Below are 24,611 nucleotides of genomic sequence, written 5' to 3'. Positions count from 1 at the left end.
CTCATATTCAGCTTGTGATCAACAACAATTCCAAGATCCTTCTCACATGTCGTATTGCTGAGCCAAGTATCCCCCATCTTATAACTGTGCATTTGGTTTCTTTTTCCTAAGTGTAGAACTTTGCATTTATCCCTGTTGAATTTCATTCTGTTGTTTTCAGCCGAATGCTCCAGCCTGTCAAGGTCCCTTTGAATTTTGTTTCTGTCTTCCACGGTATTAGCTATGCCCCCCAATTTTGTATCATCTGCAAATTTGATAAGCATGCTCTGTACCTCCTCATCCAAGTCATTAATAAAAATGTTGAAGAGCACTGGGCCCAGGACCGAGCCCTGTGGTACCCCACTCGTTACTTCTGCCCAGTTTGAGAAGGAACCGTTGATAAGCATTCGTTAAGTACGATTCAGGAGCCAACTGTGGATCCACCTGATAGTTGTTCCATCTAGCCCACATTTAGCTAGCTTGCTAATCAGAATATCATGGGGCACTTTGTCAAACCAGAGTACTGGTTAGATTAGTGTGGACATTCAAATCCACATTCAACCAATGACAATTGGACAGTCACCATTGCTCAGCCTAAGCTACCTCACAGGATTGTTGTGATAATAAAATGAGACGGCAGAACACCATCCTGAGCTTCTTGGAAGTTGAAAGGAGGAGGAATAATAAAGCTAATCTCACTGATCCATGTGTGTCCTAGTCTGCAGCTTCACATTTTTTTCTTGCAGCAGTTTGAGGTATTTGGTTTTATGGAATTTATATCCTGTCCCTTATTACAAGTTAGCTTGAGGTAGGTAATAACAATTTAAAATAAAAAGATCAATAAAGACAAAAAGTAAAATAGATGTTAAATCATCATCACCAATCCATCTGTTAAATATTACAATTAACTCTTCCTTTGGTTTTTTCCCCCCAGTGGTTTATTTATCTTTATTTGCACATACTCCTTTTGTAGAATCCTACCCAACAGTGATGGAATTGTGGCTCGTAATAAGATCTCTCTCTCTCTCACTCACACTCACACTCACACTGTTCTGCTCCAGTTTGTCTGCACCTCTCTTTTCTGAAAATGGGGACATATGACGATAGTCAAACCCTGCCCCTTTTTACTAAAAAACCTGGTGGGATCAGTTTAAGTGCATTTTTTTAAAACAAAATCAACTTCAGAGACATTATATAGCCACGAGAGTGGCTGTATACTATAGCCAGCGTGGATTTTTCACATTCCGCAATGTTAAATTGAAAATACCCCCATGCCATTCTGATGCTTCCCATAAGCTCATTTCAAAACATAACAATACAAAACTTATAGTCCTGAACTTAGAAAAGCTTGCTTAACAACTCTCTAAATTTTCATGGCAATACACAAAACAGTCAGAGAGAATAGAGAGTTCAAAGTCTAAAAAGAGGGGGGAAACCCAGAGCCCTTTTGGACTTTTTCTCATAATCTGTTGAAATTCATTAAAAATCAGCTATGGTCACAGAGTACCTGTAATCCTAATACTGACCTTGCCCCTTACTCTGACCTTCATATTCTGCAGTTTAAAAGTAAAAAAAAATGCCTGGCTGATTTTTAATTAATTTAAGAAATTTTGGCTGGAACCCTATGATAACATCAGGCATGCTCAGTAAGAACCGTTAGTGTTCTAAAAGCCAGACTCACACCTGCTGGGCTTTCCTAATCGGGGCCACACCCACGCCAGACTTTGATTTCACGTGAGACAGTCATGGCTTCCCTCAGAGAATCCTGGGAAGTGTAGTTTGTGAAGGGTGCTGAGAGAAGACTCCTATTCCACTGAAAGAGCTCCAGTGGCCAGACTGGTTTAACGGTCAGCCACTCTGACTGAAGGTCTGTGAGGGGAACAGAGCATCTCCTAGCAACTCTCAGCACCCTTCACTATCTACACTTCCCAGGATTCTTTGAGAGAAGCCATGACTGTCCAAAGTGAAATAAAGGCCTGGTGTGGATGTGGCCAGGGACAGCTTTGGTTTTAATTTGGGTTGGAGGCTACATGTGCCTGCTGTAGAATTAAAAGGTGAGGGAAACGCTGAAAAGCAATGATACTGATCACAATGTTTTCCTTTTGGAAGGAAAGGGGCTTCCCCTCTGCCCAGTGCCCACCCACCCAATTTCCTCCTCCTCCCGCCTGCCCCTCCCCCGTGTCAGTGTTGGACTAGGACCAGGCTTCAAATCCCCACACAGACATGAAGCTCACTGGGTGACCTTGGGCCAGTCACTGCCTCTCAGCCTCAGAGGAAGGCAATGGTAAAACCACCTCTGAATACCATTTACCATGAAAACCCTATTCAAAGGGCTGCCAGAAGTCCAGTTGACTTGAAGGCAATCCATTTCCATTTTCAAACATGATTGCACAGAAACAAATCCCAATGAACTCAAAAAGTATGCAAATGATGAAACCCTCCCTCCCTTCTCCCTCCTATTCCCTCCCTCTTGCCCCTTCCCTCCCCCTTCCTTTGCCCCCCTCCCCATCCCTTTCCCCTTCCAATCTCCTCCTTCCCCTTCCTTTCCTCCTCCCCCCCCATGGTCAGTTTTACCTATCTTAAGCATGATTTCATGGAAGTAAATACCATTGAACTCTATAAGCATGCAAATGATCAAACCTCCCCTCCCCTCCCCCTTTGTCCCCCTCCAATATGCTCCTCCCCCCTCCCCATCCTCCTGCTCCTCCCCCATTGTCAGTTTTTCCTATCCTAACCATGATTGCATAGGAGTAAATTCCATTGAACTCAATAAGCATGCAAATTATCAGACCTGCTTTCCCCCTCCTTCCCCTCTCCTCTCCCTCCTCCCCCCTTCCTTCTTCCTTCTCCCCTGCCCACTCCAGCCCTCCCTCTGTCCCCTCCTCAGTTATCCTAAGCATGATTGCATGGGAGTAAATTGCACTGAACTCAATAAACATGCAAATGATCAAACCTGACCTCCCCTCCCCTCCTGCCTGCTCCCCTCCCAGTCCTCCCCTCTGCCTTTTCTCCCCTCCTCCTCCCCTCCCTCCTCCTCCCCTCCCTCCTCCTCCCCTCCCTCCTCCTCCCCTCCCTCCTCCTCCCCTCCCCTTCCTCCTCCCCTCCCTCCTCCTCCCCTCCCCATCCCCTGTGGTCAGTTTCACCTATCTGAAGCATGATTGCAGGGGAGTAAATCCCACTGAACTCAATAAGCATGCAAATGATCAATCCATTCTCAGCAAACTTGCACAGGATCCCATTTCTTACCTCCCAGATTAAAAAGCAGGATAATTCACTAATAGGCAAAAAACCTCACGGTTTAAGAATGTACCTATAGCCCACAGATATCAAACTCTAAAAAGCGGGAAATTGGGCAGCTATAGTGAATGCACCAGGGGAGCAGGAGACCTGACCTCCAGTCTGAGATATTGCTGCCCTACCAATTTGTCAAAATGCAAACACAATTTGGGTTGGTCTTTCACAGTCCAATCCACTTGCTGTGTAGCTTGAAAGAATTTGATAACATGTGCCTCTGAGCATATGGTGAGTGGTGGCAACACCTGCAATCAGCCCAAATAATAGAAAGAAGACATGTGCTGTTTTAGCAGGAAGGAAACAACATTATTAAGACAGTTGATATAGTTCAGATGGTCACTTTAAATATGTCTGATTTCCTTTGCAATTTTAGTGAAGTTTCCTATAGGAAATCATTTACTTTTCTTTCTATTTCTGTGAATATGTGAAATACAGCAACACTTTGCAAAATTTACACTAAAAAAAATCCAAACATAATTGTGGAATAATGGCACTGACTTCTGCAGAATAGTCTCCAGTGGACCTCAGGAGTATCTCAATTTACACAAGATAAAACAGTGGGAGGTGGGGTTGCCAGGTAATGGCTTGAGACTGATCTTGTATCTTTAGGAGAAGAGAAAGTCAGCCAAGTGCAGGTGTTCTTGCAATGCTGTAATTCTCCCTTCCCCCTGCACAACTTTTAAAGATACAGAAGACCTTTTGGTTGCCTGGTCCGGCCTCCAAGAGGTCTTCTGTATCTTTAAAAGTTGTGCAGGGGGAATGGAGAATCCCACCTTATGGTTTTTCCCATTATAGTGTTGCAAGAACACCAGCACTTGGCTGACTTTCTCTTCTCCTAAAGATACAGGATCAGTCTCAGGCCATGAACCTGGCAACCCTAGTGGGAGGTGAAATATATTCCAGCAAAATTCTAGGTGTGCTTTATGTTTTTAACTGACCGTGCCCACCTTGCCTTAAATAAAGTGGTTTAAACATAGCGGGCTGAAAACATGCATCCTCTTTTTTCCAACAGCTAGAGTAATTGCTGAAGTAGCAACATAATTGTAATCATTCTGATATTACATCAAACTGCAGTTTCAGATTCAACTGTTAATACACCCAAAATAGAAATAGAACATAACCTCCAATTTGAAACACAAAAGGCTATATTCAGCATCATATGACAATGACCAATAAAAAGGCTTTGAAATTAATAAAAATAAATTTGGCACAGATTTCTAGGATGAATAATGAGGGAAATAAAATTTTCTAGTTTAGATTCTCTGTAGAAACATTAGTAACACAGGAAAGAAGCAAAGTAAGAAGAACACCAACAAATATACAAAAATATAATTCTCCATCTTTGGAGATGGCAGGTGTTGCCACCACTCACCATATGCTCAGAGACATATGTTACCAAATTCTTCCAAGCTACACAGGAAGTGGATTGGACTGTGAAACATCAACCCAAATTATGTTTGCATTTTGATAGATTTGTAGGGCAGTCCAATATCTCAGAGAGGAGGTCAGGTCTCCTGCTCCCCTGGTGCATTCACTATAGCTGCTGAATTTCCCTACTTTTTAAAGTTTGATAGAAATATCTGTGGGGTATAGGTACATTCTTAAACTGCAATGTTTTTTGCCTATTAGTGAATTTTGCAACTGATTGGCAGATCAACCCATTCTTCTAGGTGTGGCCAATGGAAACACTTTGCTGTAGGTAACTAGTATGCCCACAGACAAAGAAAGGTGTTTCTCCTCATAATTTAAAGGACCTTTGAGAGGACACCTGTTGTCCTCCAAGGCCAATTCTCTCCCCTCCGCTGCCACTGCCGCCGCCGCCGCCCACCTTACAGCTGTTTGGTTTTCAGCTTACCAGCCTGGCTGACTGAGGAACCTTCTGTTATCAACTTTCCCTGGCAAGAAAAGGGTGTACAACATGTGGGTCCCATGGCAATTTTTGCAGATTGTGCGTGTGTGTGAGAGAGAGTGAGTGAGAGTGAGTGAGAGAGGCTATGAGAGGACATTTTAATTCCCTAATATTTTTCTGCAAAGGTTGTAGGGTCTCTGGTAGCATTCTCTCTACCCATATCTTATTGTTTCCAGCATAGATATCTATATGTCACATACTGTTGCTTATAAAGCATTTATAGCAACGGGCTACAATATATAAAAAATAATATTAAGAAAATTTCCTTTAAAATTTGCTTGCTTTGGCAAGGAAATATAGTGTAAACTTTAAAAGTGGAGAAAGGTTTATTCAGAAATAACGTTTGTTTATCATGTATTAGAATGAAAGGGTATAGGACAATGTGCAACCTTATGTGAAGGTAAATGCAAAAAATATTAATTTTGGTATTCGTTGTAGTGAATGATGGATTAGGCATTGTGTAGTTCTTCATAATTAATTTGTGTATTTTTAATGTTTTTAATGAAAAGATTTTTTAAAGTTTCTAAATACATTAAGAGGATATTAAATTTATCACATAATTCATTTCATGCTACTTACAATAAGTATCTATTTCTATTGCTATGGTTGAGTTACATACTATATTTGCTAGATGTTAAGACACCTTCTATTTTGTCATTCTTTAAGTCTTTTTCAGAACATTATATCTTGAATCCCTGACTTCTATATATTATTCAGCAAACTCATTACAAAGGCAATCTTGACATATTTCACAGTGTTTTAATTATGTATTTGCTAGGCAAGAACTGCTTTAATGTCAGCAGCACATTTCTTAAAGGTCATCTTCAATTAGTGTTTGCTTTTTCCCTCTTGGCATTTATGATAGCTTGTTCCCAGTTCATATCAACAACAAGGGCACTAAATGGAGGTATTATGTTCTTGAAATAAAGTCAAAATTTCATCTCAAGGAAATAATATTGGGATAGTTAACTGTATTGTTCTTCCCAAACAACTTTCCGGTTGTTTTCTTTTTTCTTTTTCTTCTTGCTGCTGTTTTGAAAAGTCTACTGAAAAGTTTTTCAGTTTGTGATACAGAATACTGTATGAAAAACAATACACAGCAAAACTGTTCATTGTAGTGATGTATGTTTTGCAAGATGCATTTTACACATAACCACAGCACTTTTTGCACTTCAGCTGTGATACTTTGTGTATGCGCCAGTTTGGGTATTTGTCAGAGAGGCAAGTGTGCAGAAGCATGAACTGTTCGTCTTCTGATTTCGCCAATGCTGATGAAATTACCAAAGCAAGAACTTCAGAGAGCCAATGTGGTGTAGTGGTTAGAGTCAGACTAGAACATGGAAAACCCAGGTTCAAACCCCATTCAGCCACAAAACTTGCTGGGTGACCTTGGGCCAATTGTGCTCTCTCAGTCTCAGTTTAGTATGCATGTACTAAATTATATTTACAAAAGTGTCAGTGGAAGGATTACAGATAGCTCACATGCTTTGCTTTATATCTGGCATCTCTAGGTAGGATAGGGAAAGTCACGTCAGAAACCTTGGAAAGCCACTGCAAGTCAGTATAGAATACACAATACTGAGCTAGATCCACCAGTGATCCAACTTGGTGTAAGCTAGCCGACTATGACTTGCATATTTCAAGAGAGGTGAGATAAGTGGGTTCATATTTTGAATATTACATCACAACAGAGCTTGGAAGATTACTTTTAAAAAGTAATAAATTACAGTTACAATTACTTGGCCCAAAAAAGTAGTAATTACCGTCACAATTACAATTGCTCTGAAAGTAACTGATTACTTTACTTTTTCCTCAAAAGTAATCACTACAATTACATTTCAGTTACTTTTTTTTAAAAACTCCTACAAGGTGCTGGCCTTGGCTGCTGCACATCTAAGAAGCCTAAAACAATATTAAAAATAAACACACACACACAGGGGGTAGTAGAATAAAAAATTTTATCCATAAGATTAACATAATGGCATAACAGAATCTCACATCCCCCCAAGCAATGAAGATACCCCAACTCTTGAAATCAAATTTTACACTTGAAATGCTTTTATAATATGTTTCTGTTATGTCTCAAAAGAACAAGATGCTCAAAGAGCATGTCAGACAAGGAATGTCTTTTTACAGTCATTACGTTGCCACCAGTACTGAACAGGCGTTCTACTGCGGCGCTTGAAGGCATGCCTGTGTTGTGCTGCAAAAAACACCGCAGCACACGTGGAAAGCCATGGAGTGATGACACTTCCCTGCTGGGAGACCTCAGGTACCTCACCAGTTCCTCCTCAGCAGTGTCCACTGCTGACTTCTTGCCCTGGGGCAGAAAGTTAAAGAAGTCATCTGCTAAGTCATCTCCTTCCTGGTCTTTATCTGAAGACTGATCACTGTCCTCATTAAGTACACCCATCTTTATTTCAGCTTTCAACAAGGCTTCCATTGTGTATCTAAGAAAGAGAGAGGATATGTTAACCCATATATGTTAGGAAACCATCATCTGCTCTTCATTTCCTGATGCTTGTCATGTCCCCTGGTTCAGGGTCCAGCCTGAGCCTGTGGATGATGACATGGAAGGTAGGAAGGTGACCAAGTCACCACACTCATGGGGCAGCACAGCAGACCCTTAAGGATTACCTGCAGCAACCCAAGGTTGTGATGAGGAGCCCCAGGAAGAAAAGGACCAGCCCCTGCCTACCACCTTAAGCCCTCTGATGCCTCCCTTGAGACAACATTTCCCTTGGAGTAATCCACCCAAAGGGCTTCCTTAATGTTCTTACTTGTTGGTATGGGTGGTGGCCTGACACGATTCCAGCCAATCTAGTTTGAAGCGAGGGTGTAGGCAGGCTGCCAGAAGAAGCCTCTTGTCCTCCCAGATAGCTGCAAACCGCTTTCTTAGGGCTTCGCACACACCTCTCAGCAGCTGAAAACAGTATGTGTACCTCTCAGGTTTGTTTTCCAGTCCTTCTAACTTGCGGTCCAGATTGCAGAGCGTTGGTAGCAAATACCCCATGAACATGCCGTTCTCCCGTTGCAGGATATCTAGGGACTGGGCTAGTGGCTCCATAATCTCTGTGTATTCCTGTACCACTTCAATCTCAGCAGCTGTGATCCTGGACAAGGAGCAGCGGTCCATTATGGCATGCATTTTTAGTGGCACAGTTGACAGGAGCTCATGTAGTTGCTTCAACGCATCAAAGGTGGAATTCCACCTGGTCTTATTCGGTACCTTCAGATACACACCACATTGTGCATGGATATACTCAGCAATCTGGGCTGACTAGTTCTGCTTGGATCACAACTTGCTGCACTTTCCCATCAAGGAACGAAACTGTTTCTTGAAAGGACCAAGAAGACTACTTTTGGAGGAGTCAGAAAGCATGGCCTCTATGTCTTGTGTTGCCACAAGGTTGAGGGTGTGGCTAGCACATCTCTGGTGTGGTGGTAAAACAAAATCCTCTCCTGAGTCTGCAGCTTCTTCCTCTGCCTCAGGTCCTGTGTCCAGGATCTCACAGATAGGCACAAACTCCACCTCAGCCTCCTCCTCCTCCTGGTTATCACCATCATCGTCACTGGTGCCTGCAGCTTCCACTGGTTCTTTGGCCATGAAAACTCTGAACGCTTTCACAAAGTTGGAGCCATTGTCTGTAGTAGTGCACATAACTTTGTTGTGGATCCTGTACTGCACATGTACATCATGCAGTGCTTTTGAAAGGACATCGTATGTATGGCGCCCCTTCAGACGCTTACAAGCCAAGGCCCCGACCTCACGTTTCAGGGTAGTTGGGTTGATCCAGTGGGCTGTTACCCCAAAGTAACTCTTCTTGCCATTGGTCCAACAATCTGCAGTGGTTGCTATATATGCCACAGCACCCATTCGGTTTCCAAGAGTTTCTCTCATGTGGCATGCTCTCTTCTCAATTCTGTCTCTCAGAGTCTTGGCACATATGATGGTGAGATCTTTGGGGAGTCCAATGCGAACCAGATTAATGAATGATGGTTTGTCCACAGTCTGAAGTGGTAATGTCTCCTCTACAATGAAATCAATGATTCTCCTGTCGAGATTGCTCTGGGTGACAGGCTCCCTGCCAGATCCCCACCTCTCAAGGGTTGTCTGCTGCTGCTTCAGCATTTTGGGAGGAGGGGTGTCATGCATTGGTTCAGGAAGGCCACGTCTCCTTGCCTTTACTGCTTCTTCAATTGCTCTCAGCTTCTCAGGGTGTGCCCTCTGAGGAAGAAGAACAAAGCATGAATCCAAGAAAAAATGGAAGAGGAACTTAACAATTTAAACATATATAGACAATGGACACTCTTTGAGGACCAGCATGACAAAGGCTTACCTCAAAATGTTTCTTCACATTGGATGAGGAGGAAACAGCTGATCTCAGATTTTTGATCCTTGGAAGGCAGTAACTGCATCGTACAACAACATTTTTCCCACTCTGGCTCACAAATGTACAAGCTTTCTCAAAGCCAAACCATGGTACTTGCTGTTCTGCAGATGTGGCTGTGGGCAACTGGCACTGCTTCATGCCCTCCTCCTCCTCATGCACAGGGCCTCCTTTCTGAACCTCACTTTCTAGTTTTGCCTCCTCAGGATCAACAAGCTGTGACTCAAGTGGCCGCACTAACTGACTGCTGCTCTCAGCAGCAAAACCTGCAACAGGCGTCTCTGTAATAAACAAGAGATAATGCTCCTATATGGGTGAACTTCAGCTGTGATGTGCCCCCATCTCTTCCCCATGCTGCAAGATCCCCCAGTAAGATCCCCCAGTCAGAGTGGAAGTAAGCAGGTCGATAGCACAATTAAAAGAGATCCTATTTGCATCATTTTTGCTCACTGAATAACCCTGCCTGGGCCAGTCTAACCTACTATCTCACAGGGTTGTTGTGAGAACAAAATGAGACTAGGGTTCAAATCCCCACATAGCCATGAAGCTCACTGGGTGACCTTGGGCCAGTCACTGCCTCTCAGCCTCATGTAAACCCTATTCATAGGGTCACCATAAGTTGGAATCAACTTGAAGGCGGTTCATATATTTTTTATTTTGAATACGATGATTATGATAATAAATATGCAGCATTTCAGATTAATTCTGTATGAGAAGCATTCCATGCCAAGCTTGGAAAACCAAGGATGAGGTATAAAATGTAGATAAAAATACTTTTGACAAAATGCCGTTTATCTTTTATATCTATATCTATAATTAGCAATACAGCTGAATGATGTATGTAAAGTATTTTTTCTTTCCCTTTTCTTTGTTATTAATATTTTAGTACTACTGCTAAAGTTCTGATGAAAGAATAAAGCATTCATTAGCCAAATTCAAATGATTAGAACACATCACATAAATTCCACTGAAGTTGGAGTTTTTGCCATAGAAAATGAAAAAAAACATATAACCTATGATAGCCCAATAGACAATCAGAACTAATATAAAACCCTATTGCTTCTCATTTGCAAATCTTGCAAGATCTAAGGTAACTCTAGATCATGTGAGTTCAGGTGATGCATGTTATGTACATTTGTATAGATATTAGCAGAGATTGTCAACAGTCTATCTCTCTCTGGGACTGGGAATCTCTCTCTTTCTCACAGAACATGAGTTTGAGAGCTGGGGGACTGAGAGGAGGAGCTGCAAGGACCCTACTTCTCACCTCATCTCTGCCAAGAACAAAAAAATCAGCCTTAAGCCATTTATTATACGCCTAATGATTTTTTATTTTTATTATTATTATTATTACTGAAACAGTTTTTGTCCCACATACAATTCAGTCTTGTGATTAAACAGGACAAAAATACAAATAAAAAGAAAGATGGAGTTCAAATAAATATACAATAAAAAGCTAGCCGGCATTTTAAAAGGCAGGAGTGCTCTGTCTGGATAAATACAGCACACAGGTATGTATGCATGGGAACAAGGGGGAGAGTTCAAAAAGGGGGGGAAGGAAGAGAAGTAGGGCTGAAGTTTCGGAAGTGCCTTGTGATTGATGGAGGGGGCGGCAGAGGCAAGGAGAGGCAGTGGGGGGGCAGAACGGTGCCACGGGGAGGGGGCAGGGGGGCAGAACGGTGCCACGGGGGGCACACACACACACACACACACAAATCATCGTCACTCACCTCCACAGCTCTTCGCCATTCTACTGCTGCCTTTTCTCCTCCGTTGTCCTTGCCCTGGCTTTTTCCTCCGGCGTCCATTTTGTCCTCTCAGACGCGAGCAGGCCCTGCCTATTCACCTCTTCCCTCGTGCATCCTAACACAGATCACGAGGGAAGAGAGAGTCTGTGCAGAGGTCCAATCAGTGTGAGGCACATGTCTTGTGTTAACCAATCACAGCCAGGAGCTGTCTTCCCCTTGTTCCCGCCCCCAAGTAACGTGCAACCTAACATGGAAACGTTAAAGTTGCAGCTGAAAAGTAGGGAAATTACTAGTCGTTCCGTTACTTGCCAAATGTAATGGAATTACCCACTCGTTATTTAAAATTGTAACAAATTACAAGTAACTCGTTAAAAATAACAAGTTACTTCCAAGCTCTGCATCACAAGCATTAGGCACCTATATGCAGCCGCTTACAGTGCACTCGTATACATATCTATTCAGTAATAAGTTCCATTTATTTCAATGGATCTTACTCCTAAATAAGCAAGTTTAGAATGGGAGCCTTAAAGACATTTCAAATATTTTACTTACTCCTTGCCAAGTGGGCAAGTGGCTTAAAATACCTGTAGCTTCTTCAAATGCTTCCATTTTAGAGGATGCTCGCCATTAATATGGTGCTGTTTTAAAAGGTAATATGTAACGTGTGAGGAAGCTCTGCCAAGCATCTAAATTTACCTTAATTTAGAAACAAGTTTCATAATTGGTTTTCATTATGTTTCATGATAAGGTTTTCCTTATGCTCATGACTGAGGCATTGGTCCTATAAATGACAAGGCAATTCTTACATTAGACCTCCAGATGGCTGACCGAGTGCTTGTGATTGGCAGTGGAGGCAGAGAGCATGCTCTAGCTTGGAAATTGGCACAGTCTCCACATGTGAAACAGATACTGGTTGCTCCAGGAAATGCAGGAACAGCTGATAATGGCAAAATCTCTAATTCAGGTAAAAAGTTCAGCTTATAGTATTTGTTGACAGTGTATGCTAAAAATAGTTTAATGTATTTGAATAATTATACAGTGGAGACACATAGCCATGCCACCTTCCCAAAACAGTGTACAATGTATTGCACAAATGTAAATGCTTTGGGGGAGCACATTTGATTCAGACATGTCTGTCTTTTTATGTGAATTGAGCAGAAGGTACATAAAAAGATACAAAGGCTGGAAGATAAAAGCATAAGATGCTCATTGAGTCTGTGTTGCATTTCAAATTCTGCAGATCAGGGATGACTAACTGGTAGCCCATGAGCCAGGTGTGACCTACTAAGGAGTTTTGTCTCATCATTAAACTCTATAAAATGTTAAATGTGGTGTAGTGCCAATGTTTCGAGGAGGCATGATGTAGTAGTAATGGGGGAATTCAATTATCCCGATATCTCTTGGGAGACAAATTCTGCCAAACACGGCCCCTCCAAGAAGTTTCTGACTTGTGTTGGAGATAACTTCCTCCTACAGAAAGTGGAGGAAGCAACCAGAGGATCAGCTATCCTGGACTTGATTCTAACCAATAGAGATGATTTGGTGGATGAAGTGGCAGTTACGGGAACTCTGGGGGAAAGTGACCACACCATACTTGAATTCTTGATTTTAACAGAAGCAAAAACTGAGAGTAGCCATACGTGCACCCTGGACTTCAGGAAAGCTGATTTTAATAAACTCTGTCCCGTCCAGAGCCGAAAGAATGAGGCGGGTGCGTGTGTGCGAGTAAATCTCATTTTATTAGAGTAATAGATACATCAAAAGCATCGCGCTTCATAGGAAAACCTAACTAACTCACTAAAGTCCCTAACTATACTTTAGACATGCTCTGCAACGTGTGAAGGAAGTTGACGCAACGACCCCCCACTGCCGACGGCTGGCTTATAAAGGAAATGTCTTTGAACGTAATCTCTGACTCCTTCATAATTCCTGTCTCTGCCCTGTCCGTTTCTCGCGGCGGCGGGAACAGGGGGAAAGGGGGCGCACCTCCAACTGCTCATCGGAAGACAATTGCTCTCGAGCAACAGGCTCGAGGTCAGCGGGCAGTGCCACACTGGATTCCTCATGGGAATTGCTTGGGAAAGGAGGAGCTGGTTCTAACTCTGAAGCTTCCTCCCGCTGATCCTGTGCATCGACTGGGGGCGGCGCGCTCTGCTCCTCTACAAGAACGTTACTCATGGGAACTGGCTGAAAAGCAGGCTGTTCCCCTCCTCCTCTATCCTGCTCAGACACAACAATCTCCAACTCTGCTCCTGACTGCGGAGGTGCTTGAAACTCATGCCTCCCCCTTTCCTGTTCCTTCTGAGTTGACTGTCTCACAACATCATCCCCCCCTCCATGCTTTAACCCTTCCCACCCCTGAGGTCTGGGTTCCTCTGGATAAGCCTTGTGGAATTCTCTCACCAAAACCAGAGCGTGCACATTCTCCTCTGATTCCCAGGAACGTTCAGTTGGATCATACCCCTTCCACTGAATCAGGTACTGAAGACGCCCTCGGCGTTTTCGTGAGTCCAAAATCTGTTCTACTTTGTATTCCTCCTCCCCCTCTACCAATAACGGCGGCGTGGGCTCCACCCGCGGGCGGTGAGGATCGGGGCCAGCATCCTTTGTCAACAATGCCCTGTGAAAGATTGGGTGCATTTTAAATGTGGATGGCAATTTCAGTCTGTAGACCACGGGGTTAATCTGGGCCTCCACCTCAAAGGGTCCTACACGCCGATCCTGCAGTTTACGACACCGACCAGGCATAGCTAGAAAACGTGTAGAGATCCAAACCTGATCTCCCACTCGTATGAGGTCTCCTTCCCTCCGATGCTGATCCGCTGTGCGTTTGTAATCCACCTTGGCCTGTTCTAGTTGTTCTTGAAGTATCTGTTGCATCGCGTGCAATTCCTGCAAGTAATCCTCAGCGGCAGGGACTGAACAACTGTCTTTTGGGGCAGGGAAGGCTCGGGGGTGATATCCAAAATTGGCGAAGAAAGGAGTCTGCAGTGTGTGCGAATGCACAGCATTATTGTAGGCAAATTCTGCTAAATGTAGGTAAGACATCCAGTTGTCCTGCTGATACCCCACAAAACAACGTAGATATTGTTGCAACACTGCGTTAACCCTCTGGGACTGCCCGTCTGTTTGGGGATGATGGGCAGAGGACATTCTCAGCTCACTTTGCAGTAACTTCCACAGCGCTTGCCAGAAATGTGAGGTGAATTGTGTGCCCCGATCCGAAACCAGGCTGTCTGGCAGACCGTGCAGCCGATACACATGTTGCATGTACAATTTGGCCATGTCTTGAGCACTTGGGAGCCCCGCGCATGGAATGAAGTGTGCCATTTTTGAAAAGGCATCAACGACCATCAACACTGTGGTTTTCCCCTGTGAGGGTGGAAGGTCTGTTATAAAATCCATAGTAATCATTCGCCAAGGTCCCCCGGGGGAAGGGAGGGGTTCCAGTAACCCCGGCGGCTTCCCAGTGGCATGTTTCGCCCTCATGCAAGTGGGGCAAGAGCGAACATAATGCTCCATGTCCTTCTTCACCTTGGGCCACCAGAACTCCAGAGCGACAGCTTGAATGGTTTTAAAAACTCCAAAGTGGCCTGCCGTGCAGGCGTCATGGCACTGGCGTAATACCCTCACTCGCAGTTCCCCGGGGGGCACATAAACAGCTTCCTGGTGGTGCAGTATGCCATCCTTCCATATAAGGTCTTTCTGTTCTGCCTGGGGTAACGTGCTCTCTCCGACCCGCTGCTCTTGCGCGAAAGGGTCCTGTTGCTGCGCTTCCCGCACTTCAGCCTCCCAAGAGTCTTGGCAGGCTCCTGCTACTGCCTGTTCAGGAGGGATTATGTACTGTAAAGGTTTTCGGGCGGTATGAAGACTCTCCAGATTACAATGGTCTGTGCGCACCTCAATTTCGTGCTGCGCTCCCTCCAGATGGTGTCTCCAGGCTTCAAAGGCATCTCTAATGGCTAACAACTCCTTTTCCCACACAGTGTAATTTTGTTCAGAGTCTGTTAACTTTCGGGAAAAGTAGGCACAAGGCATCAGTTCTCCCCCTTTTTGACTCGGCTGTAACAAAACCGCTCCGAGAGCTACGTCTGATGCATCAGATTCAACCACGAAAGGGAGTGCCGGGTCAGCATGCTGTAGTATGGGTTCAGTAGCAAATCGTCTCTTCAGGCATTCAAAAGCCTCTTGTGCAGCTTCTGTCCATTGGAAAGGCCCTGAGCCCTTCAGGCAATCCGTGAGCGGTGTGGTCTGATGGGAGTAGCTGGCTATGAAACGACGGTAGTAATTTGCAAAGCCCAAGAAGCGTTGCAAGTCCTTCTTGGTCTTGGGGGGTTGCCATGTGAGCACACAACAAACTTTTTCGGGGTCCATTTCTATTCCTGCTGGAGAGATCCTATATCCCAGAAAGTCCAACATTGTTAGGTCAAACCCACACTTCTCCAGCTTCGCGTAAAGGCGGTGTTCTCGTAACTTCTGTAGCACTGCGTGCACATGTGAGTCGTGTTCTTCAAGGGTATTCGAGTAAATCAAAATATCATCCAGATAAACTATCATGAAACGGTCCACAAAGTCTCGGAATATGTCATTCATGAAATTTTGGAAGACTCCTGGCGCTCCTGACAGTCCATAGGGCATTACTAAATACTCAAATTGACCGTAACGGGTCTTAAAAGCTGTTTTCCATTCATGACCCACCTTAATCCTCACCAAGTTGTAAGCTCCTCTCAAGTCATTTCGTGAAAATTTTGGCGGAGCGCAACCTCTCCAACATTTCTCTAATGAGCAGCAACGGGTAGCTATTAGGGATGGTGAGCTGGTTTAAGGCTCGATAATCATTACAGGGACGGAGTTCCCCCCCTTTTTCTTCACAAACAGCAGGGGTGCACCAGCTGGGGACTGTGAAGGGCGAATGAAGCCTTTCTTCAAATTAGCGTCCAGAAACTCTCTTAACGCTGCCAACTCCGGTTCAGATAGAGAATAAATCCGCCCGGCGGGGATGCGTGCTCCAGGCACTAAATGGATGGCACAATCATAGGGCCGGTGTGGAGGGAGTTGCTCCGCTTCCTTTTTATCGAAGACGTCTCAAAAACTGTCATACTTGGCGGGTAAGGTTATCTCCCCTGAGGGTGAGGTCCCAGCCAACACTTGTGGCTCCCCTTCAGGCTGGCAATGTTGATGGCAGTACTTGGAGGTGAAAACCACCACAGCTTCATCCCAAAAGATTGTGGGGTTGTGCCTAACCAGCCACGGCATACCCAGCACCACCGGAAAACACGGCAAGGACGCCACATAGAACGACAGATCTTCTCGATCCCCAGACACCTTCACCTCCACTGCCTCAGTCACCCGAGTCACCCCTCCAGACTTCAGGGGCCGGCCATCTATAGTTTCTACCGCCAACGGGTGATCCAGTTCCCTTGTGGGAATATCATGGTGTAGTGCCAAATCTCGATCTATGAAACAGGAGGATGCTCCGCTGTCGATCATCGCCTTGGCAGAGATACTCGTGCCTGAGGGTAGAGTGATGCAAATGGGTAACAGAAGGGCCCCTTGGGAGGGAAGGGGTCGTAACGGAGGCTCAGTGTTTGTAGCTCCCCCCAACTCTCTAGCCTCTACGAGAGCTGGGATTTGAAGTTTTCCAGCGGCTGGGGTTTTCCAGGTTTGGCTGCACAATTTCTGGCGAGGTGCCCCAACTTTCCGCAATAGAGACACAGTCCTTCCCTTCGGCGTCTTTCCCTCTCCTCCTCTGTCAATCGCGGTCTAGCCCCCCCAATCTGCATGGGCTCCTCTCCCATGACAGTAGGGATGCCAGGCGTGGGCACGGGGCACGCGCAAGGCAGCGGAGCAGCAACCTGACTTCGAGACGGCTCCATTCTTCGCTCCAACTTTCTTCCTTCTAAGCGGCTGTCTATCTGTAAACTCAGTTGAATCAAACCCCTCAGTGAGTCGGGGGGTGGTGGCACGCGCCAGTTCATCCAACACTTCGGAACTCAGTCCATTTCTGTAGAAGTACATCAAGGCTGGGTCATTGTACTCCGTCTCCTGAGACAAAACTCGAAAAGCATTCGTATATTGTCCTACAGACCCTTTCCCTTGTCTCAGGGTTCCTAACTGGCGAGCCACCGTCTCCTTCCTCTGAGGGTCTCGGAACATGTCCCCCATCGCATTCTTGAAAGCGTCAAACTGGCGCAATATCTGGTCGTTGCGAATCAAATATGGGGTGGCCCATTTTGCCGCTTCCCCTTCCAATAAACTGATGATGAACGCCACCTTCGAATCATCCGTTGGAAACTCAGCTCTGCGCACTTGAATGTACAACTCACATTGGGCTAGGAACGTGGCAAACTGTTCACTCTGGCCCCCGTATCGCACGGGGAGCTCCACTGGAGATTTCACAGGGACTGCTGCCCCGGGAGGCGCAGAATGGACTTGAGCAACCAAGGCACAGAGATTCTGGTTATCCACCTGTAAGGCTTGTGTTGCGGTTCTGAGGTTTTGGTTCTCAGCTTGTAGGGCTTGTGTAGTGACTCGGAGGTTCTGGATCTCGGCATACAAGGTTTCCATGGTGATAGGTACTCCCCCTCTTGCTCCGTTCTGGTCCATGTCATCTGCCATGGGAACAGCTTTGAGTAGGGATGGCGGTTGTGTCAATCTGTCCCGTCCAGAGCCGAAAGAATGAGGCGGGTGCGTGTGTGCGAGTAAATCTCGTTTTATTAGAGTAATAGATACATCAAAAGCATTGCGCTTCATAGGAAAACCTACACTAACTCACTAAAGTCCCTAACTATACTTCAGACATGCTCTGCAACGTGTGAAGGAAGTTGACGCAACGACCTCCCACTGCCGACGGCTGGCTTATAAAGGAAATGTCTTTGAACGTAATCTCTGACTCCTTCATAATTCCTGTCTCTGCCCTGTCCGCTTCTCGCGGCGGCGGGAACGGGGGGAGAGGGGGCGCACCTCCAACTGCTCATCAGAAGACAATTGCTCTCGAGCAATAGGCTTGAGGTCAGCGGGCGGCGCCACACTGGATTCCTCATGGGAACTACTTGGGAAAGGAGGAGCTGGTTCTAACTCTGAAGCTTCCTCCCGCTGATCCTGTGCATCGACTGGGGGCGGCGCACTCTGCTCCTCTGCAAGAACGTTACTCATGGGAACTGGCTGAAAAGCAGGCTGTTCCCCTCCTCCTCTATCCTGCTCAGACACAACAATCTCCAACTCTGCTCCTTCTGACTGCGGAGGTGCTTGAAACTCATGCTTCCCCCTTTCCTGTTCCTTCTGAGTTGACTGTCTCACAACAAACTCAGAACAATTGTAAGTACGGTTCCATGGGAAGCCACCCTATGAGAAAAGGAGTCCAAGATGGGTGGGAGTTTCTAAAAAAGGAAATTCTAAATGCACAATGGCAAGCAATTCCAACAAGGAAAAAAGGGGGGGAAACAATAGAAGAAGCCAATGTGGCTTCACAAAAAGCTTAGAGATGACCTGAAAACAAAAAGGAACACATAAAGGAAGTGGAAAGAAGGCCAGGCCACAAGGGAAGAGTACAGGCAGGTATCACGGAATGGCAGGGATGGTGTCAGGAACGCTAAAGCTGAGAATGAGCTGAGGTTAGTGAGGGATGCTAAAAGCAACAAAAAAGCTTTCTTCAGGTATGTCCATAGTAAAAGACAGAGAAAAGAAACGGTGGCACAGCTACTCAATGAGGACGGCAAAATGATAACAGATGACCAAGTAAAGGCAGAAGTCCTCAATTCCTACTTTGGCTCAGTCTTCTCCCGGGTCTGTGACCCTCCCGGGAAACATGAAGTAGAAGGGGCAGGATTGGATCTTGAGATTGATAGACAAATGGTCAAGAAATACCTAATCACTTTGAACAAGTTCAAATTGGCAGGGCCCGATAAACTGCATCCTAGAGTATTGAAGGAACTGGCTGAAGAACTCTCAGAACCGCTGTCTATTCTTTGCGAAATCGTGGAGGACTGGTGAAGTGCCGGATGACTTGAGGAGAGCTAATGTTGTCCCTATCTTCAAAAAGGGCAAAAAGGAGGAACCAGGGAACTACAGACCAGTCAGCCTAACATCAATCTCTGGAAAAACTCTGGAGCGGATTATAAAGCAGTCAATCTGTAAGCGCCTTGAAAACAATGCAGTGATTACTAGGAGCCAACATGGATTTATGAAGAACAAATCCTGCCAAACCAATCTTATCTCGTTTTTTGACCGGGTAACCTCCCTTGTAGACTGTGGGAATGCTGTGGACATAATATACCTCGACTTCAGCAAAGCTTTTGACAAAGCACCCCATGATATTCTGATTAGCAAGCTAGCTAAATGTGGGTTGGATGGAACAACTATCAGGTGGATCCACAGTTGGCTCCTGAATCGTACTCAAAGAGTGCTTATCAACAGTTCCTTCTCAAACTGAGCAAAGGAACGAGTGGGGTACCACAGGGCTCGGTCCTGGGCCCAGTGCTCTTCAACATTTTTATTAATGACTTGGATGAGGAGGTACAGAGCATGCTTATCAAATTTGCAGATGATACAAAGTTGGGGGGGCATAGCTAATACTGTGGAAGACAGAAACAAAATTCAAAGGGACCTTGATAGGCTGGAGCATTGGGCTGAAAACAACAGAATGAAATTCAACAGGGATAAATGCAAAGTTCTGCACTTAGGAAAAAGAAACCAAATGCACAGTTATAAGATGGGGGATACTTGGCTCAGCAATACGACATGTGAGAAGGATCTTGGAATTGTTGTTGATCACAAGCTGAATATGAGCCAACAGTGTGATGTGGCTGCAAAAAAGGCAAATGCTATATTAGGCTGCATTAACAGAAGTATAGTTTCCAAATCATGTGAAGTATTATTTCCCGTCTATTCATCACTGGTTAGGCTTCATCTTGAATACTGCATCCAGTTCTGGTCTCCACACTTCAAGAAGGATGCAGTCAAACTGGAACAGGTTCAGAGGAGGGCAACAAGAGTGATCAGGGGACCGGAAACAAAGCCCTATGAGGAGAGACTGAAAGAACTGGGCATGTTTAGCCTGAAGAAGAGAAGACTGACGGGAGATATGATAGCACTCTTCAAGTACATGAAAGGTTGTCACATAGAGGAGGGCCGGGATCTCTTCTCGGTCGTCCCAGAGTGCAGGACACGTAATAATGGGCTCAAGTTGCAGGAAGCCAGATTTTGACTGGACATCAGGAAAAACTTCCTAACTGTTAGAGCCATACGACAATGGAACCAATTACCTAGAGAGGTAGTGGGCTCTCCAACACTGGAGGCATTCAAGAGGCAGCTGGACAGCCATCTGTCGGGAATGCTTTGATTTGGATTCCTGCATTGCGCAGGGGGTTGGACTTGATGGCCTTATAGGCATCTTCTAACTATACTATTCAATGATTCTATAATGCTATGATTGTAGTTTGAAAAAGTGGAATTTTTATTTCAAAATGTGGAAATTAACATAGGAAATAAAAAGCTCTCCATACTTAACACTTCAGTATTGCTTCTCTTTTGCACAGTAATTGTTTTGTAAATAGTGACTTAAACTTCCTAAGCAGCATGTTGTGCCATAACTACTTAAGTAGTGATGACTTTAATATAGACCTTGGCCCATCTACAAAGGAGTTATGATGTGCAATGAAATACGTGTACAGCCCCTGGAATAGTGCCTCAATAACAAACTGCCTTCCAGAAACTCAAAACTTGGTTAACCCTATTTTGTAATCATCGTTAGATCTCTGTGCTTGTTGTGCTGGTTTATGTATGTCCCATGGCCATGAGGTATGTCTGTCTTGCTATTTGTCCTATGTTCCTTACAGTTTATTAATATTTATACAGTGGAATTACTAATTATTATTGTTTGTTTTGTCTTCTGAGAGTTTTAGTTTACATCTCTATCAAGAACTTGGTCATATGATATCAACTGCAATGTTGGCAATGTTGGGCTCAGAGAAAGGAGGGTGACAGAGGAAAATGCAATTTACTTTCTCGTCTATTCCTGGCAACTTCAATTTTTTTCATGGCAAAGTTAACATTAAAATGTGGCATAGTGGTTTCCAATTATTTTTTCCTTACAAGTTGTGTACACTGGATCCTAACCAAAGTTTAACTTATGGAAGTTCATGGGATGAATGTTTTCTGTCCCCTTCAGTGCACTGAAGCCACCTGTACCCTTCCAAAGTCTCCCTGGAAGACCAGGGCTCCCTCATGAATAATATGGGATGGAACAAGGAGGTCTAATGGGAGAGGGGGGAATTGTTCCAAATCAGGCAGAGGTTTTCTATCGGAGGTTTCAATCCATTTCTGCTGCTCAGCTGCCCCCCATGCCCATTCCACATTGTTCAGGAGCAGATATGCACAGGATTGTTCTGTGCCTAAGGCTGCAATCCAATACATATTTACTCAGAAGTAAGCTCCATTGGGTTCAATGGGACTTACTCCCAGGTAAGTGTGTATTGGATTGTGGCTTAAGTTAATTTCTTGTGGAATTCAGTTGAATTCTTTGTTTCAGATGTATATGTTAGACCATATCTTTACTTAAAGTTTAGAAATAAATTTTATTTATCTCTGCCTTCTCTGGGGCCACATAGTTTTCTTTTATAGATATTTAGGATCCTGGTGTTTGTTATTGTTTATTATCCATTTCAGCTGTTTTAATTAGCAACCATACTATCCTTGCCCAATTCTGCAAAGATCATAACATTGGATTTGTGATTGCTGGACCAGAAGCTCTTCTTGCCGCAGGTAAGTTTAGAACAACTCTCTTCTTAGAAAAGGACTCTAGATTAAAAATTAACAGAATGATTTACTTATAAACCCACCCTTTACCAGTGCTACTTTTGATACAATCCCAAATGCCCAGTCTTGGTTAGCAACCCAGCATGTGGTCAAATGGAGAGCAAAATGTTGAGTTTTTGCAACTAACCAACAGCCTAATTGTTTGCTGTTTTGAAACTCTGGACAGGGCAATTCCTACTGATACCCTACAGGAAGCTAGACAGAAGCCATCAGTCCCTGGTATGAATATATGCCTATAACATTTTGGAACATTACATTAAAAACTGTCTTGCTAGACCAGGGTAAAGATCATTGTAGCTGCTATTTAATGTCTGTATGAAGCAGCTGGGAGATGTGATCAAGGGATTTGAACCATGGTGTCACAAATATGTGGATGACACCCAGCTTGCTTTCTTCTCCAAATCATTTGAATCAGGTGAGGCAGTGCTGGGACTGTTGCAGTGCCAATGGTTAACCCAGACATGGGTTAATAAACTGCAGCTGAACACTGAGTTGCTGAGGGTTAGACGTTATCTGGTTTGGTAATTGGACAGATGGCCTGTTCTGGATGGAGTTGCAATTGAAACAGCAGGTGTGTAGTATGGGAGTACTCCTAGATCCATCTTTGTCATTGGAAACCCAAATGGCATCAGTGGCAAGGAGTGCTTCTTATCAGTTGTAGCTGGTCCATCAGCTATGGCTATTCCTGGACAGAGATTGCCTTGACATAGTGATTCATACTCTGGTAACCTCCAACTGGATTATTGTAATGTGCTCCACATTGGGCTGATCTTGAAGATGGTTCGGAAGCTGCAATTCATGCATAATGCAACTACCAGAAGGTTAACTAGTCTAACAAGCTGGACCCATGCAACACCAAACTTGAGGCACCTGCACTGATTGCCTGTAGGTTCCCGAGCTCAATTCATATTGACATATAAATCCCCACATTTGGGCCTCAGATATCTGAAGGAGCCCCATTCCATTTATCAACCTGCCTGCGCTTTTTATCAACAGGAGAGGCGCTTCTGTGGTTTCACAGCCAAGTGAAGTATATAGGCCTTATCAGTTGTGGCACCTCATCTCTGGAAGGACATCCTCTCTGAGGTGTGTCTGGTGCTGACAATTTTAAACTTTTGTTGGTGGGTGAAAAGAAACACTCCTTTTTGTTCAGGCCTTTGGGAGAGGTTGAGTTATATGCCAGTCATGTACCATTTATCTCTTACTGCTCATGTATTTTGTTAAGTTTTAGCTGCTATCTTGTATTTGCATTTACTGTTTTATTGTGTCTGAGTTCCTAGTTGCACCTTGTTAATGTGCAACTGTGATTTTAGATTTAATGTTTGAAGTTTTAGTATTTGATATGTATAATCCACCCTGGCACCCTCTGGTGAAGGGTGGGTTTATAAATGATGATGATAGTTTTCTCAGATCTGTCTGAGAAATTCACAAGCAGATCATAACAGAGATAAGTCATTCTGTTGGTTCCCGACATCTGGTATCTAGAGGTATGCTTCTTTACTCTGAATACCATTCTTAGATATTATGGTTAATGTTCATTGATAGGCTGATCTTCCATGAATTTGTCCAGTTAGTTTTACAAGCCATCTGTTTTATTAGCCATTAAAACATATTTTGGCTATGTGTTTGACAAGTTAATTATGAAGCTAGGAACAGACAGACCTTTTAAAAGAGAGCAAAGGGCCATGATAAATGGCATCATTTCTTGTTTCTGAACTAAAAGGCCTCAATCTCTTCAAACTTCCTTCATACTGATGATATGCCTGCTGATAAATTTAGTTGCTCTTTTACTCTATTATACCTTTTTGAGATGGGGAAGGAGTAGAAATAAAACATTTATATTACATTTCAAGTTTTATCTGAGCCTTTCAGTATTTTGTTGTTAGGCGTTGTTGATGACTTGGTAGCTGCTGGAGTTAGATGTTTTGGCCCTACAGCCAAGGCAGCACAGCTGGGAACAAGCCGAAGGTTTGCTAAGGTCTTTCTTGACCAACATGGAATTCCAACAGCAAGGTGGGATGAATTCTCAAATCCTCAAGAAGCTTGTGCCTTTATTAACAGGTAAGTGTTAATTTCTCTATTAGCTTGTGCTCATTAGATTTGATCATACAGGAATTTTGTGAATAGAAACTCCCTCTTTGTCTCTACGCATTAGGTGTCCTTGGCTCACCTGCTTCCTCTACAGCTAAGCTCTGGTCCCAGATCATAGCCAGCAAGGCTCTATAGTCAGCAGCTGGGTCCTAGAAAATGAACTGCATCTCTGCCTCTCTTTTATCTATCAACCTTGACTACAACATCATTTTATTTTATTTTTTTCCTTGACTGGCAGGGGGATCTAGCCTTCTATGTCCTGGCCCATGATTCCAGGGCTATAAAAAATAGAGATAAGAATCTGAGATGATCTCCAGGTAGCTAAAACAGACCCCAATAGGCATAATGTGCATGTATGTGCCAAAATTGCAGGCATGAAGTGTG

The 24,611-nt window shown here is 44.3% G+C and overlaps 1 protein-coding gene across 4 annotated transcripts in view; it reads left to right on the top strand.

Moving 5' to 3' along the window:
• Positions 1-12,140: 12,140 nt before the first annotated feature.
• LOC133385200 (trifunctional purine biosynthetic protein adenosine-3-like) overlaps positions 12,141-24,611 on the top strand; it is a 45,392-nt gene continuing 32,921 nt past the window's right edge. For all 4 annotated transcript variants that reach the window (XR_009762812.1, XM_061627753.1, XM_061627752.1 and 1 more), the window contains exons 1-3: positions 12,141-12,285; positions 21,987-22,082; positions 24,023-24,197. Coding sequence is in view for 3 of the 4 variants with exons in the window: in XM_061627753.1 (XP_061483737.1) it covers positions 12,141-12,285; positions 21,987-22,082; positions 24,023-24,197 (416 nt within the window). In the remaining variant the exon portion in view is untranslated. The remainder of the gene's footprint in view (positions 12,286-21,986; positions 22,083-24,022; positions 24,198-24,611) is intronic.

The sequence above is a fragment of the Rhineura floridana genome, chromosome 5, assembly GCF_030035675.1.
Source record: "Rhineura floridana isolate rRhiFlo1 chromosome 5, rRhiFlo1.hap2, whole genome shotgun sequence".
In the NCBI taxonomy this organism is placed as follows: Eukaryota; Metazoa; Chordata; class Lepidosauria; order Squamata; family Rhineuridae; genus Rhineura; species Rhineura floridana.
This window is presented reverse-complemented; position numbering and strand designations above follow the sequence as displayed.